The 13,993-nt window shown below is 45.5% G+C and overlaps 1 protein-coding gene across 1 annotated transcript in view; it reads right to left on the bottom strand.

Moving 5' to 3' along the window:
- The window catches only part of TNFRSF18 (TNF receptor superfamily member 18), a 36,045-nt gene extending 26,807 nt beyond the window's left edge, over nucleotides 1-9,238 (bottom strand). The window contains exons 1-2 of the mRNA XM_044278229.1: nucleotides 9,043-9,238; nucleotides 5,622-5,762 (exon numbers count right to left, since the gene is read on the bottom strand). Of these exons, the coding sequence (XP_044134164.1) occupies nucleotides 5,622-5,762; nucleotides 9,043-9,199 (298 nt within the window). The 5' untranslated portion in view covers nucleotides 9,200-9,238. The remainder of the gene's footprint in view (nucleotides 1-5,621; nucleotides 5,763-9,042) is intronic.
- Nucleotides 9,239-13,993: the final 4,755 nt, after the last annotated feature.

Below are 13,993 nucleotides of genomic sequence, written 5' to 3'. Positions count from 1 at the left end.
AGTGGTCTGATCCCCTCACAGAGGACACCAAGCAGTCCCTGGCGGATCTGATGGTCCGAGGACAGTTTGTCTCCAATTGCCCCACAGATGTGCAAAAATATGTATGTGAGCACAAGCCGAAGAGTGCGCGAGAGGCGGCTGAGCTAGCCGATGAATACGTCGCCATGCCCAGCACTCGGGCATTCAAAGACACTCTGTCCCGTCTGGGAGGAACCTCTTCATCTGCTTCTTCCTCACGGCCAGCTTTGTCGGTTCCTGTCCAGCGACCCTTTCACAGGCCTGCACAAAGACCGGAAGGAGTCAAGCCAGCACCGACAGACGCGCGCAAGTGCTATGCGTGCGGCAAGCCAGGACACCTCAGCCACTCGTGCCCGGAGAAGAAGACAGCACCTCCTGGCAAGCTTGCCCGCAACCCATCATCTGTGCTGTTAGTGAATGGAGCTGCAAGACACACCGCAGACAACCTACAGTCGGTTACTGTGGGCAACCGGTGCACCACAGGCTTCCGCGATACAGGAGCCGAAGTCACACTAGTTCGGCCTGAACTAGTGGATGACGCAGACCTTATTCCCGGCAAAAGCCTCACCATCACGGGAGTTGGGGGGGTGAGCCCTAATGTTCCCCTAGCTCGTGTTTTCCTTGATTGGGGGCTGGGAGTGGAGTAAGGGAGGTGGGAGTCTCTGCGGAGATCCCCACAAATGTTTTATTAGGCACTGACCTAGGACGATTGGTCTCGTGCTACGTGCCCCCTGGAAGCACACAGGACTCACCCGTCCCTATGGAGGTCCCTGGACATACCAAGGTACTGTGCAAGGATGTTTGCGTAACATCAGATAACCTTGGGGATGGACCGCGGGAGGTGGGAGGTGGGGTGTGTGGGAGCAGTTCTCCTATGACAGGAGATGTAGAGGGGATGGCGGGTGTATGTACACAGGTAGCAAACATGTGTTTAACTGATTCAAGTTGTGCAAATGTTAAATGTGATTACATTATTGTGCCTGTGTTGCCCGTCACTCGCAGGGCTGCAAAAGCCGCAGCGGAACGCTCCATTGGGGAAGAGCAAGTGGAAGTGTCCCCTTCCACCGGTTCGGACCCCGTGGACTTAACCGCGTCAGAGCCTCAGCCACTGTCCCTGTTCGCCACAGGACAGCTGGCTGGGACTTGTAGTGCCGCCTTTGAGCAGGCCCTGCGAGATGACCTTACCTTGGAGCAGCTAAGAGGGTTAGCTGCCAGCCCTCCCACTGAGGGAGACAAATACCAAGTGTGTTGGGACAATGGGAAACTGTATAAGGAGGACATCTCCCACAGTGACAGTAGGGTGGGGCCACTCAAGAGGCAGCTCATTGTACCTGTGCAGTTCAGGGAACAATTACTGCAAGTGGCTCATGAGATCCCCTTAGCTGGTCACCTGGGAATAACCAAAACAAAGTCCCGGGTGATGCAGAATTTTTTCTGGCCTGGCCTCGGGGCAGATGTCGCCAAGTACTGCAGGTCCTGCGACACCTGTCAGCGAGTTGGCAAAGCAGGAGACCGTCACCGAGCTCCATTGAATCCCTTACCAATAATTGATGAACCCTTCAGGAGGGTGGCCGTGGACATCATTGGTCCCCTGGCCATCCCCAGCAGTTCGGGTAAACGGTTCATATTAACCCTGGTGGATTACGCGACACGCTACCCGGAAGCAGTGGCGTTATCCTCCATTAGGGCGGACAAGGTTGCAGACGCCCTGCTGGGGATCTTCACGAGAGTGGGGTTCCCAGCTGAGCTTCTCAGCGACCAAGGACCTCAGTTCATGTCTGAACTAATGCAGGGGCTCTGTAGGAAAATACAGGTGAACCATATCGTAGCCAGCCCTTACCACCCACAAACAAACGGCCTCTGTGAGCGCTTCAACGGGACGTTGAAGCAGATGCTGAAGACGTTTGTGGAGGCGCAAGGGAAGGACTGGGAACGATATCTACCTCACCTGCTATTTGCCTACAGAGAGGTTCCCCAGGAGTCAACCGGGTTTTCGCCCTTCGAACTCCTGTATGGTCGACGAGTAAGAGGTCCCCTAGACCTAATCAGAGAGTCTTGGGAAGGCAGGGTTGCTGGAACTGAAGTCTCAGTAGTAGACTATGTCCTCAGGTTCCGAGACAAAATGGAGTCGCTGGTAGGTCTGGTACAGGAGAATATGGTGCAGGCCCAAAGCAAACAGAAGCAGTGGTATAACCGCACTGCCCGAGAGAGAATCTACCAGGAGGGGCAGAAGGTCTATGTCCTGCTGCCAATGCGGCAAAACAAACTGCAAGCTGCATGGGAAGGGCCGTACCCCATTGTCAAATGTCTGAGTAAGGTAAATTATGTGGTGGGCCTTGGAGAGGGAGGTAGGAGACAGAAGACGTTTCATGTCAACATGCTCAAGGAGCATCACGAGAGAACGCCACATGTTATGCCGGTTTGCAGCCTGCCCGAAAGGGAGGAGGCCGACCCCCTACTAGATCTGCTAGCTGACACTCGAGAGTTGGAGGTGGACTTAACCCTCAACCCTCAACTCTCGTCCCAGCAGAGATCTCAGCTCTTAGAAGTGTTGACGGCTCACCGTGACACTTTTACAGGGAAACCCGGGAGAACTCACCTTGCAGTCCATCATGTGGACACAGGTACACATGCTCCCACAAAGCAGTCCGCCTACCGTGTCTCACTGGAGGTCCAGGCAGACCTCAGGAGAGAGATCGAGGAGATGAAGCAGCTCGGGGTCATTCAGAAATCCCACAGCGCTTGGGCCTCACCGGTGGTTCTGGTCCCGAAGAAAGATCAGACAACCAGGTTCTGTGTGGACTATCGGAAACTGAATGCCATCACAACCTCGGATGCTTACCCCATGCCCAGGATTGATGAACTGTTAGATAAGTTGGCAGGAGCCAGCTACCTGACAATCATGGACCTGAGCAGGGGGTATTGGCAGATTCCCCTGACCTCGGAGGCTCAGGAGAAGTCGGCCTTCAGCACCCCTTTCGGCTTATACGAATTTACTGTAATGCCGTTTGGGATGAAGAATGCGCCAGCCACCTTTCAAAGGCTTGTGAATGACTTGCTGGAAGGACTAGAAGAATGTGCTGTCGCCTATTTAGACGACATTGCCGTGTATAGCCCCACGTGGAAGGAGCATCTGGTGCACCTGTCGCAAGTACTGGACAAACTTGCTGCGGCTGGACTAACTGTTAAGCCTAGCAAGTGCCAGCTGGGCATGAATGAGGTCACTTACTTAGGCCACAGAGTAGGAGGAGGCACACTGAGGCCTGAAATAGAGAAGGTGAAAGCCATTACGAGATGGCCAACACCTCTCACCAAGAAGCAGGTCATGTCTTTCTTGGGAACGGCCGGGTACTATAGGAAGTTCATCCCGAACTATAGCGCCCTGGCCAAGCCTCTGACAGACTTGACCAAGAAGAAGCTGCCCAGGACGGTGTCATGGACGCCGGAATGCGAGCAAGGCTTCCAGGCCCTGAAGGATGCACTAGCCAGTGCTCCTGTGCTTCAGGCCCCAGATTTCACTCGGAAGTTTGTGGTCCACACGGATGCTTCCGCCTTTGGTCTGGGTGCAGTCCTGAGTCAGGTGAACCAGGCCGGGGAGGAGCATCCTGTACTATACCTGAGCCGTAAGTTACTGGCCAGGGAGACCAGCTACTCCACAATAGAGAAGGAGTGTTTAGCTATTGTGTGGTCCCTGCAAAAGCTACAACACTACCTGTATGGACGCAATTTCACAGTGATCACCGATCACAATCCCCTCAGCTGGTTGGCACGTCTCGCAGGAGACAATGCGAAACTGCTGAGATGGAGCCTGATTTTGCAGCAGTACAACTTCACCGTGCAGCACAGAAAAGGTAGTTTACATGGAAATGCCGACGGGTTGTCGCGGCAGGGAGAATCGGCCGGAGACGGCTGGGTTGCTGTGGAATAGGCTTGTGGCCATTTCCCCAGGCAACCTTTTAAAAGAGGGAGGTGTGCCGGCATACATACATAATTCCTCTGGGTAGCCATCTTATATGCTTCTGGCCTATGTAAAAAGCTGTGAACTCTCATCTTTCTGAAGCCTGGGTCGCCTATGATATAGATGGACACTTTTATTACCACTACTCTGTAAGGCCAGCAATAAAAGGTCATAAAGGCTACACCAGGCCCAGCTCATCCTGTCCGGTAAGATAAGCTCGCTGTCAAGCCTGGCTGGAGCGTGACGTCATTAATTTCCAGGTCTGGTTTGAGGAGAGCTAATAGCCCTTAATTAGCTCTGGGCATAAAACCAGTCCACTTTCATATTTCATTTATGAATCAACTTATGCCCATTCTGACACCAGATCCAGGCTCTACAGAGTATTGTGGTTAATTGGGTATCAAATATGACTAGAGGATGTGATTCCTTAGCTGACCTATGGGTGGTAGAAGAACTACAGGTCCCAGCATTACCGTGTGTGGTCTCATTCTGTAGGTAAATAAATAAGGATCGCAAATATGTATTCTGTATAAAAATATGCCGATGTATCAAGGAGATACGGGCTTAAGTATAATCCTCATTGTAGGAACTGAACTTTGATGGGGTCATAAAACACTTGGGGGCAATCCCTAGGATTGACAGTCACTCTGCTGCCATTGGCTGACAGGAGTAAGTCTCCTGCCCATGGGAGAGTTCATAAAAATCCATGCACAAGGACAGAGGAGAGAGACCCATGGAACATCACAAGACACTTCATTGGACATTGACAGCATATCCCTGTATCAGAAGAACTTTGAGGGTCTCCCCTGATACATACTGAAAAGGGGTTTGCAAGGATTCAAAAAGGACATATGAACGACCATCTGAAACCCTCCAGAGAAACTAAGTATTCTTTCATCTTTTTCCCTTTCATTTGAACTGTCGTGATTATTTATATTGTTATTATTATTATTCTGTAGATTTATAGTCATTTTCATTAGATTTGTCTGCACTGCTTTTTACCGCTTATTAAAGATTATAAAATCTAAATGGCCAAGTCTTCCATATTCTAAGCTGCTGAACAACGTACCTTGCCTTTGAAGAGACGTTACCAGGTAGTTAGTTAAATTGCATTTAGGAATTGTAGTTGGGGGTGATTGACTGTGGTTGGTCAGTAAGTGATATCCGGTTCATCCACTGATCTGTGTGATAGTGAATGACCCGGATAGTCGGCTCGTGGACCGGGAACCCACGTGGTGGCAGTTACCGAAGTATAGTGGGGGGTGTTAGCCGAGTGGTAATACCCCGGTCACGTGAGGTCTCTGTGTGTGCGCAGACTCCGTCACAGACCACTACGTCAGAGCTGTGGGATCCGGAGCGATCGGATCCATAGTTCGTGACACTGCCTTTTCAGAAAAAAGGGAACAACTCTAGTGGCCACTCATCATTATTAAAGTTTACTACTCTACGAGGTGTTTCGATTTTTTGTGTGTGTGTGTGTGTTGTGGTGGAGGGCGTGATTACATGCTAGGGTGTGGGAAGGCGGGATCCAGGGGCCCAAGTAAATTCTTGCCCAGGGTCCAATCAATATTAAAGATGACCGTATCTGCAGTAACTACTATTTCTTGCTGTCACTGTTGGAAACTGATGAGATAAGAAACATTACCGAATCTCTTCAGCTGAGATCTCTGACAGATTGGCAACTTTTCACATCTAGTGCAACTTCTAGAGTCACAGCCATAGCCTTGACTGCAACGGCATTCGTTCTCTCTTTGGCTTGCATCTGGACATGTCTGGCCATTTTCACCTGCAAATAAAAAAATATTATTTATTTACAGTACTTTTCCACTTTTCATCAGTTCTCCATTGTTCCATAGCTCGGCAGATTTAGACCTATGGGTGAAGCACGGATATCTGCTGTCCGTGTTCTCCACAGACAGCACATGTACCCATTGATTTTAATATGTTTATTCACACATCTGTAATTATCCATTCATTTTGAGTCAGTGGAAAAACCACAGAGACACGCACTATTTTGGTCTGTGATCTGGACTAAACATGATTATTGAAGTCTATGATTCCATGAAAACCAAACACGCATGGAATCCAGTGGTTTTCACAGACCATTGGTAGGAGATGCTCTGGATATCAATTTTAAGCCTGGCAGTGTAATGTGGCATGGAATATGGATGACACAGAGCAAACAACACTCACATGGACCAAAAACAGATTATTCACGGAAGAACCACTGAACGTCTTGTCATATGGATGTAGTAGTTAACAGTCACAGTCATAACATGTTAACTAGATGTGATAACTCATTAAGTATGTGTGTTAACTCTGCTACATCTGTAGATGTCATCACAGACACAAATATGTGAATAAGGCCTTACTCTTCAGGAATCAAAAGGCTGACTGAACTAAAACTATTCAGGAGGCTCCTGACACGTCTGGCACCGCTCCTGTTGATATTGTTTTAGTCACTACTTGCATTCCCCATGTAATAATTCTGGAGCATCTGACTGTGCAAGGACACTCCCCAACTAATAACACCCAATATTGCAGAAGGAAGTCAATTGATTCATAAAGTTCTATTAGGACTAAGAGAGGAATGACGCAACATAGAGCCACAATAATAGATGCTCCACAGTTGTGTTTACTTGGCTAATACAAGTAGTTGCTAAAACAGACGTCAGGAGAGGTGACAGGTTGTCTTTAAGATAACCAGCGGACCTATAATCACCTTAAAAATGATTACGGTGCCCATGCCACATGTCTCTAGTTGGGATAACATTGTGGCTCAGAGTCAAAGGGGTTCTCCAAGCTTTTAATATTGATGACCTTTACTCAGGATAGGTCATCAATATCAGATCTGCGGGGGTCCAACACCCTATGAGGAGACAGAGCGCACAGTGTGCACGTGTCATCTCACTTCTCTCTTCCTGCCATGTCTATGGTAAAGCAGCAGCGAGCAGGAAGAGAGAAGGAAGATGGCACGTGCGCGCTGCGTGACGTCTCCTCATAGGGTGCCGGGTGTTGGACACGGCGACCTGATATTGATGACCTATCCTGAGTATAGGTCATCAATATTTAAAGCCCGGAGAACTCCTTTAAGCAAGAGTCGGTGGGATACAAGGGACACAGAGTGCTAGTACAGTAGGGATTGTAAATACTGAGTATAGGACCTTTGGTTATATAAAGCTATTTGCATATTTCTCCCCTGTTTTAATAAAGGTTGGACAGCCCCTTTAAGTCTGTGATTGGCTATTTCCACATCACCATGTGCATGATCGGTAATGCTGGGACCAGGAAACCTGCGCTTGTTATCAATGAGGTTCTCAGACATGAAAAGACACGATCGAGTATATACTATCAGAATACAGACGCACATTGCATGCATAGTCACATGTAGACAATATGAACTTCTCCAGATTGCTTGTTTGGTTGTGATTAAGCTACTATTTACTAGGACTATAGTATGAAATAATTTGCAGTATTTTGGTAAAAATTTGAAAGTAATGGTCATAATAAGCAAAAATCAGTATAGAAAGTCAATTTCCATTTCTGGTAATCCTTAACCTGTTGACAAAGGTTGGGTGAAGTGGATTGGAAATGTTCCTCATGGTGGTTTGGTGGCACGATACAGCACCAATGAATTCTCAGAAGTTTGTTAATCAGTTGTTTCTCACCACTAATTGGTAATTGCTCACCACCACATTTAGTCAGAAGTTACACTCTCTAAATTCCAGTTGAATAAATGGGTTGGGTAGAGTTCTACATTGGTGAACATCCAGTGCTGAAGCAGCAAAGTTACCAGGGGAGCTTCAGCATTTACTAATGTACAATAGATAATAAAATAAGTGTTTTACAAGCTGGACTCTACCCTTACCGATAGGACTGAGTAATTACCTATAAATATACAATACTTCTATCTTAGGATATGTTCACACCATGCTTGGTGTTCACGTTCATAATATGTGCTCAGAGACGTCTATAGTTGTCTAGACCCCATAGAAGGCAAAAAAAGTGTCCATTTGGCATAGGCTAGGCAGGTATAGTATACTTTTTTTTATTTCTTACTGTACTGGAAAGTATACACTGTTACAGTCAGCTGCCACAAAAACAACATATACAGTACATATGCTAGAAGACTGCCTTTATACGTATGATGTGAACAGAGTCCTGCAAACATACTTTTAAAAGTCTGTCCACCTGAACGTCTTTTTCTTCTTTTTCTTTCTTGCAAATAAAATGTGCACTAATGTTTGAGTAACTTTGTCGAAGCATTCTATCACTTATAAAGTTCTGACACTCAGAACTTTATCATTCAAAATTTTGCTGCTTGCCATTGCAAACAGTCAGGCATTCAGAAAATCATAAGACACGGCTGAGCTGAGATTTTATCATGCTGTGATTGCCTAGTATAAAGCCTATACTGCAGACACAGTTACTTCAAAGATTGCCAAAGGATTTCAGCTCTGAAGTCAGGAGAATTGTAAATGCAGCTCTGGACAATGAAGGATAAGTATAAGATGTAAGGGTACTTTCACACTTGCGTTTTTCTTTTCTGGCATAGAGTTCTGTCAAAAGGGCTCTATACCGGAAAAGAACTGATCAGTTTTATCCCCATGCATTCTGAATGAAGAGCAATCCGTTCAGGATGCATCAGGATGTCTTCAGTTCAGTCTTTTTGACTGATCAGGCAAAAGATAAAACCGCAGCATGCTACGGTTTTATCTCCGTCCAAAAAAACTGTAGACTTGCCTGAATGTATGAATGCCGGATCTAGCATTCAAAATACGCAGACTGAAAAAAAGGTGAAAAAAGTAAATGCCGGATCCGTTTTGCCGAATGAAAGACGGATCCGGCATTTCAATGCATTTTTCTGACTGATCAGGCATTTTTAAGACTGATCAGGATCCTGATCAGTCTTACAAATGCCATCAGTTGACATACGTTTTGCCGGATCACTCTGCCGCAAGTGTGAAGGTAGCCTAATGTATGTATTTACTCAATATTTCATTTATGTGACCTTCAATAGGTAACATTTATAAAGATAGTAATAAAACTCACTAGATGATACTCACTTTGTGTACATGGCGGGCAGCATACGGAAAGTCCATTTATGTTCACCTTGTAATTGTTGTTAGCGCATTCCTCAGCAGCAAATATGGCAGTGCCCTCCAGTAATACACACCACACTGTCAGCAATGGTCCCATCTTCCATGTGAGTCTCATTTTCATTAAATATGAAGCCTGCTCTGTATCCTGAGAGAATCACTCACTCTATCACTGATGGATGATATGTCACAAATGTCAGCCTTATTATAATCCTTGTGGTGGGAGGAAGTTTTGTACGTCAGACAAGCTTCCTGTCGGTTTTACATTTTTTTTTTTTCCTGTGGTCTTGTTTTTTATATATATGTCTGAATGTGTCTGTATGGTTATTTTCTGGGTGACTGCTTTCTTTCATTCTTAATTTTACATTATTATTTTTCTGTCTTTAGTCATAAGGCAGATATCTGTGATTAAAATGTTGTTTTCTATGTCTTTGGACAAATCGTTTTAGAAAAGATACAGTAAGTTGAACTGGATGTTACTATGCTGTGTGTCAGAGGTACTCAACTGGTGGACCATGGTCTGAGTCGAAACTCCAAACCACAGATACCAGTTGCCTGGACCCCTGTTGACAGAACCAGGAGGGGAGCACTGAGATCATCCATAATGCTGTGCAGCCAGCCAATCCGCAGAGCCATTCTCTGTGATGTCACAGCTCTATAAAACCGTCATTCTGCGTGGTCTCTGCCATTGTCCTGTGAGCTGAGCATATAGAGAGATGTGGCAAGCGCTCATGTGCTAGGGACAGTGTTGCTGAAAATGATTAATAGAAGAATATTAACGCGGGAAAGTGCAGGCTTATTCTACATCAATTTTATTTATTCCTATCAGCCGTAAACTAAGATATGTAATTCAAGTGCAATAAGATGGAAGTCTTTATTATTCTGCTGCCAGTGTGCCAACCAATAGCATCCAGTTTGCACCCCTTAGGGGGGCCCAGTCTTAATGATGACCATCCTCATCTTTTTCTGGCTTTACTTCTTGCAAATGATCTTTCAAAGTCTCCATGTCCTAGAAAAGAGAGAGGAGGAGCTGTATGTTCCTGATGACATATTTTAATCGATATTAGATGATGTGGAAAACGAAGAAAAGCAGATGGCAGAAGAAGGGCTCCCACCTGTAGGGCAGGAGAGCGCTGGGGTTGGAGAAGTGGGTATGCCAGAGGTGATTAATATTATGTGTTCACTGTCAAATAACCTGCAGGAGATTGCAGGCAAGAACAGTGATAATATGCATATTGTGCCCCCATCTAACCAGCCAAACCCCATACCAGCAACAACCCCTGTTTAGAGGTGCCACAGAGCCATTAACAATGGAGAAGGACAATACAGAGCGGTCTTCATTATTAAATTAAAGGCAACTGCGGGCTAATTGGGTGCGCGGTTCTTTACCAGAACATGGCCGCAATCCGCCCTCCTCACAGCCGTTCCGTGTGGCCATACCCTAAGCCAGAGTGGCCTGGGTATATCTGATTTATAGTAATTCATGACAAATTAATTAGTCACAAATCAAATTTCTTGGCTCATTTTGACGAAGTTGCCGAATATAATTTCGCTCATTTCTAACTTTCACTAAACCAGGATGACAGGTAGCAGCCTGAACATATCTCCTCATCTGCAGTAGGAAAGATCCATAGCATGCTTAGATGCTGTAGCAGCAGAAGAAGGACGTTCCTTTGCTATTGTTTGAGTGACCCCTTCCATGTTCAGGTCAGGAAGGAGGCAAAAGGAAAGGAAAGAGGGGAGGTAAGTGTAAGGTTGCATTTACACCAGCAGATTAAGCATTGGTCAGATGGCCATTTACACACACAGATCTTTTGTTATACATACACACTGATTGGACAGAAATTGGTCAGATAATCTGTTGGTGTAAATGTCAGAGGTACACACAGTCTTCTCAGTGAGAGGTGCAGCATAAAAGTGAGTGAAACATTTCACAGCTAATTGTATTTGTTACAGATTTCACTGCAATTCTGCTATAAAACAAATTCCAATATCTGCTAATTTACTTCGGAATAATCACACAAAATTGAGACAGCACCATTTTACTATAAAAATGGACATTAAAAGGGGCAGAGATGATGAAGATGGAGGATCACATAACCCTGGAAGGGATAGGGGCTTGTCCTGATTGACTGATAGACAGCTTGTGAGCCAAACGGGGGACCAGATTTTCGAAGGTCCTTGAGTCTCTGGGCTAGCTCAAAAACTGCCTCTTTAATTCAAAGCATTGTACAACTAGATTAATTAATCAGTTCACCATATTATACTGCTGTGTTAATAAAGCAGTTCAATGCATTATACTGCTGTGTTAATATACCAGGTAAATTCAATGCATTATACTAGGGTTAACAAAACAATAACAAAGACAGGTGCACTCTGCAGTCTCACTAAACCCTTAAACTGATTTTAAAATTGAGAGATTAGTCAACATGTCCTACGGTGTAGAACATGTCTAAGCCCGGGCACCACGTCAAGGTTTCTCAAGTAGCCAGGGACCTAACACTCTCCTACCTGAGCCGTATGGGCAATACCAGGATCCAGTGGGCAAATTGCAGGAGCATGAGGCCGACTTACAAACAGCTCACCAGTTACCTCCAGCATGTAGCCATGCTTGCAATGGGAGGAGGGAGGAGTCTGCGAGTCCCACTCAAGACTGGCTGATATGGCCCAGGCCTCACAGGTGCACCTAAATGTGGCCTGTAGATGGAAAACAGGCACATTTAAATTGGAGTTTATATACCTTCAGGAATCTATATATACAAACTAAAAAGACAGGGTGGCATTAGCAGGAGGTGCTCAAACCCACATGCAGTCGTGCATATATACAGGGGAACAAATCCTGCACTTGTGGCCCGTTGCTAATGGCGATCCCCAGCAAAATGCATACGGTGGAGGATGCCTGCGGAGAACCACAAGTACCACAATAGACATCCCACACAAGGTAGCAAGTGCGGATGTCATAATCAATATAACAATATAACAAAACAATAACAAAGACAGGTGCACTCTGCAGTCTCACAGTTTGAGGGTTTGAGCACCTCCTGCTAATGCTACCCTGTCTTTTTAGTTTGTAATTATACTAGGGTTGTCACAATACCAGACTTTGGACTTTGATACGAAGACCAAGTGTGTAACATGATACTCACTACCAAATGGATACTACCCTTGCAGTCTACTCAATCCCTGGGATCTCCCCTGACTTTCACCCCTGCAGCCTTCTCACTTCCTGCCCTTTCCCTAGGCTCCATTGCCACAGACCTGCAGCCACCACACATTCATTATAGTGAAGACCCATGCAGGGCCGGTGCAAGGATTTTTGCCAACACAAGCGAAGCTACATTTTGGCGCCCCCCCCATGCTTCTCCTCTCTGTGGTCCTGGTATCTTCTCTCTGCTTCAGACAATCGCTGGTTTAAGGACCATATTTTTCGCCCTCTAAGACACACCTAGGTTTTAGAGGAGGATAATAAGAAAAAAATATTTTCCATTGCATCTCAGGTCAGACCAGAAATCAGACCCCCAATGTTAATCAGACCTCAGCTCACAGCCCCAATCAGACCCCCAATGTTAATCAGACCTCAGATCAGTACCCCATGTCAGACATCATCCCCCAGCCATCAGCTCCCCATGTCACATTTCTCCCCCTCCATGTCACATTTTTCCGCCCTCCCCCAGGGTGCGCCCTAAGGCGGCCGCTTGGTCTGCCTTATGGTAGCACTGGCCCTGGACCCATGACACACACATAGTGAAGATCCTGCTGTTCATGTACAAGTCTGCAACAGTGACAGAGATTTGTAGCACAAGATTTCTAAGGACAGTGATTGGCCGCAGTGGGCACATGCCGTATACCTCTGTCACTGCTGCAGCCTTGTATACCAACAGCAAACACAGAAATTGGCTGGAGCCAAACTCGTTAGTATAGGAAGTTCTTTTTAATTCAGGCATTTAGTTGCACCATGTAGATTTTAAAATCACTCGCCCAATCCCTTTAATAAGATGATGTAAAAACTATTTTTGGATGAGCAGTCCAACAAATAATGCATGGGTATTGCCCCCCAGTAAACCACTATCAGATGACCATAGACAGACTGGTGATGACAGTCCCATATTGGTCCCAATATAGAACTATATGATCATGAGTCATATATATACAGATATCTCCTCCCTCTCTCACTGGAGTGATAACTTCCAATGACATCATAAAGGAGATCGTACAAAATCTAGCTACTAATTAGGTCATGAGTAAATGTATAGAGACACGGGACCACATGAAGACAACCTCATCTCCAATATACAATTACAAGGCTTGTGTTCTGACAGAATTAGAGGGGACAGAATGTCCTGACATACAACATGCTGGGACCTGTAGTCCCTGGACAGCTGCACAAGACTACAGTATATGCAGGGCTGACTAGTGTTGAGTGTGAATATTCGAATTGCGAATTTTTTTCTCGAATATCGCAATTTCGAGATTTCGCAAATATTTAGAATATCGTTCTATATATTCGCAAAATCGAATATTTTTTTTTATTTTTTTTATTGTTATATTTTTTTCTTTCCCACTTCCCTAAAGTTGCTCTTACCTGTCCTTTGGATTCCTGGCTTCCTGGCTACTCCAGTCAGTGCCCGTTGCCGCTTCTGCCGACTTCCGTGCTCATGGAGCGTCCCCATCACCATGGGAACGTCTCCATATACTAGAATGTACTGTCGGATTTGAGAATTACGTTGAAATCGCAATTCGATTAATTCAAGTTATAATAATCAAATTGCGATTTCAACTTAGCACTGCTATATTCCATATTAGCTAAATTACAATCTATATGGGTATTTTACGAAATTTCATAATATTGCTCTATCTTCGTCTTTTAGAATATTCGTAATATTGCTCTAACTTTGTCTTTTAGAATATTCGTAATATT

Source organism: Bufo gargarizans, chromosome 2 (assembly GCF_014858855.1).
Source record: "Bufo gargarizans isolate SCDJY-AF-19 chromosome 2, ASM1485885v1, whole genome shotgun sequence".
Classification (NCBI taxonomy): Eukaryota; Metazoa; Chordata; class Amphibia; order Anura; family Bufonidae; genus Bufo; species Bufo gargarizans.
The sequence above is the reverse complement of the archived record's forward strand: the minus strand, read 5'-3'. Positions and strand labels throughout refer to the sequence as shown.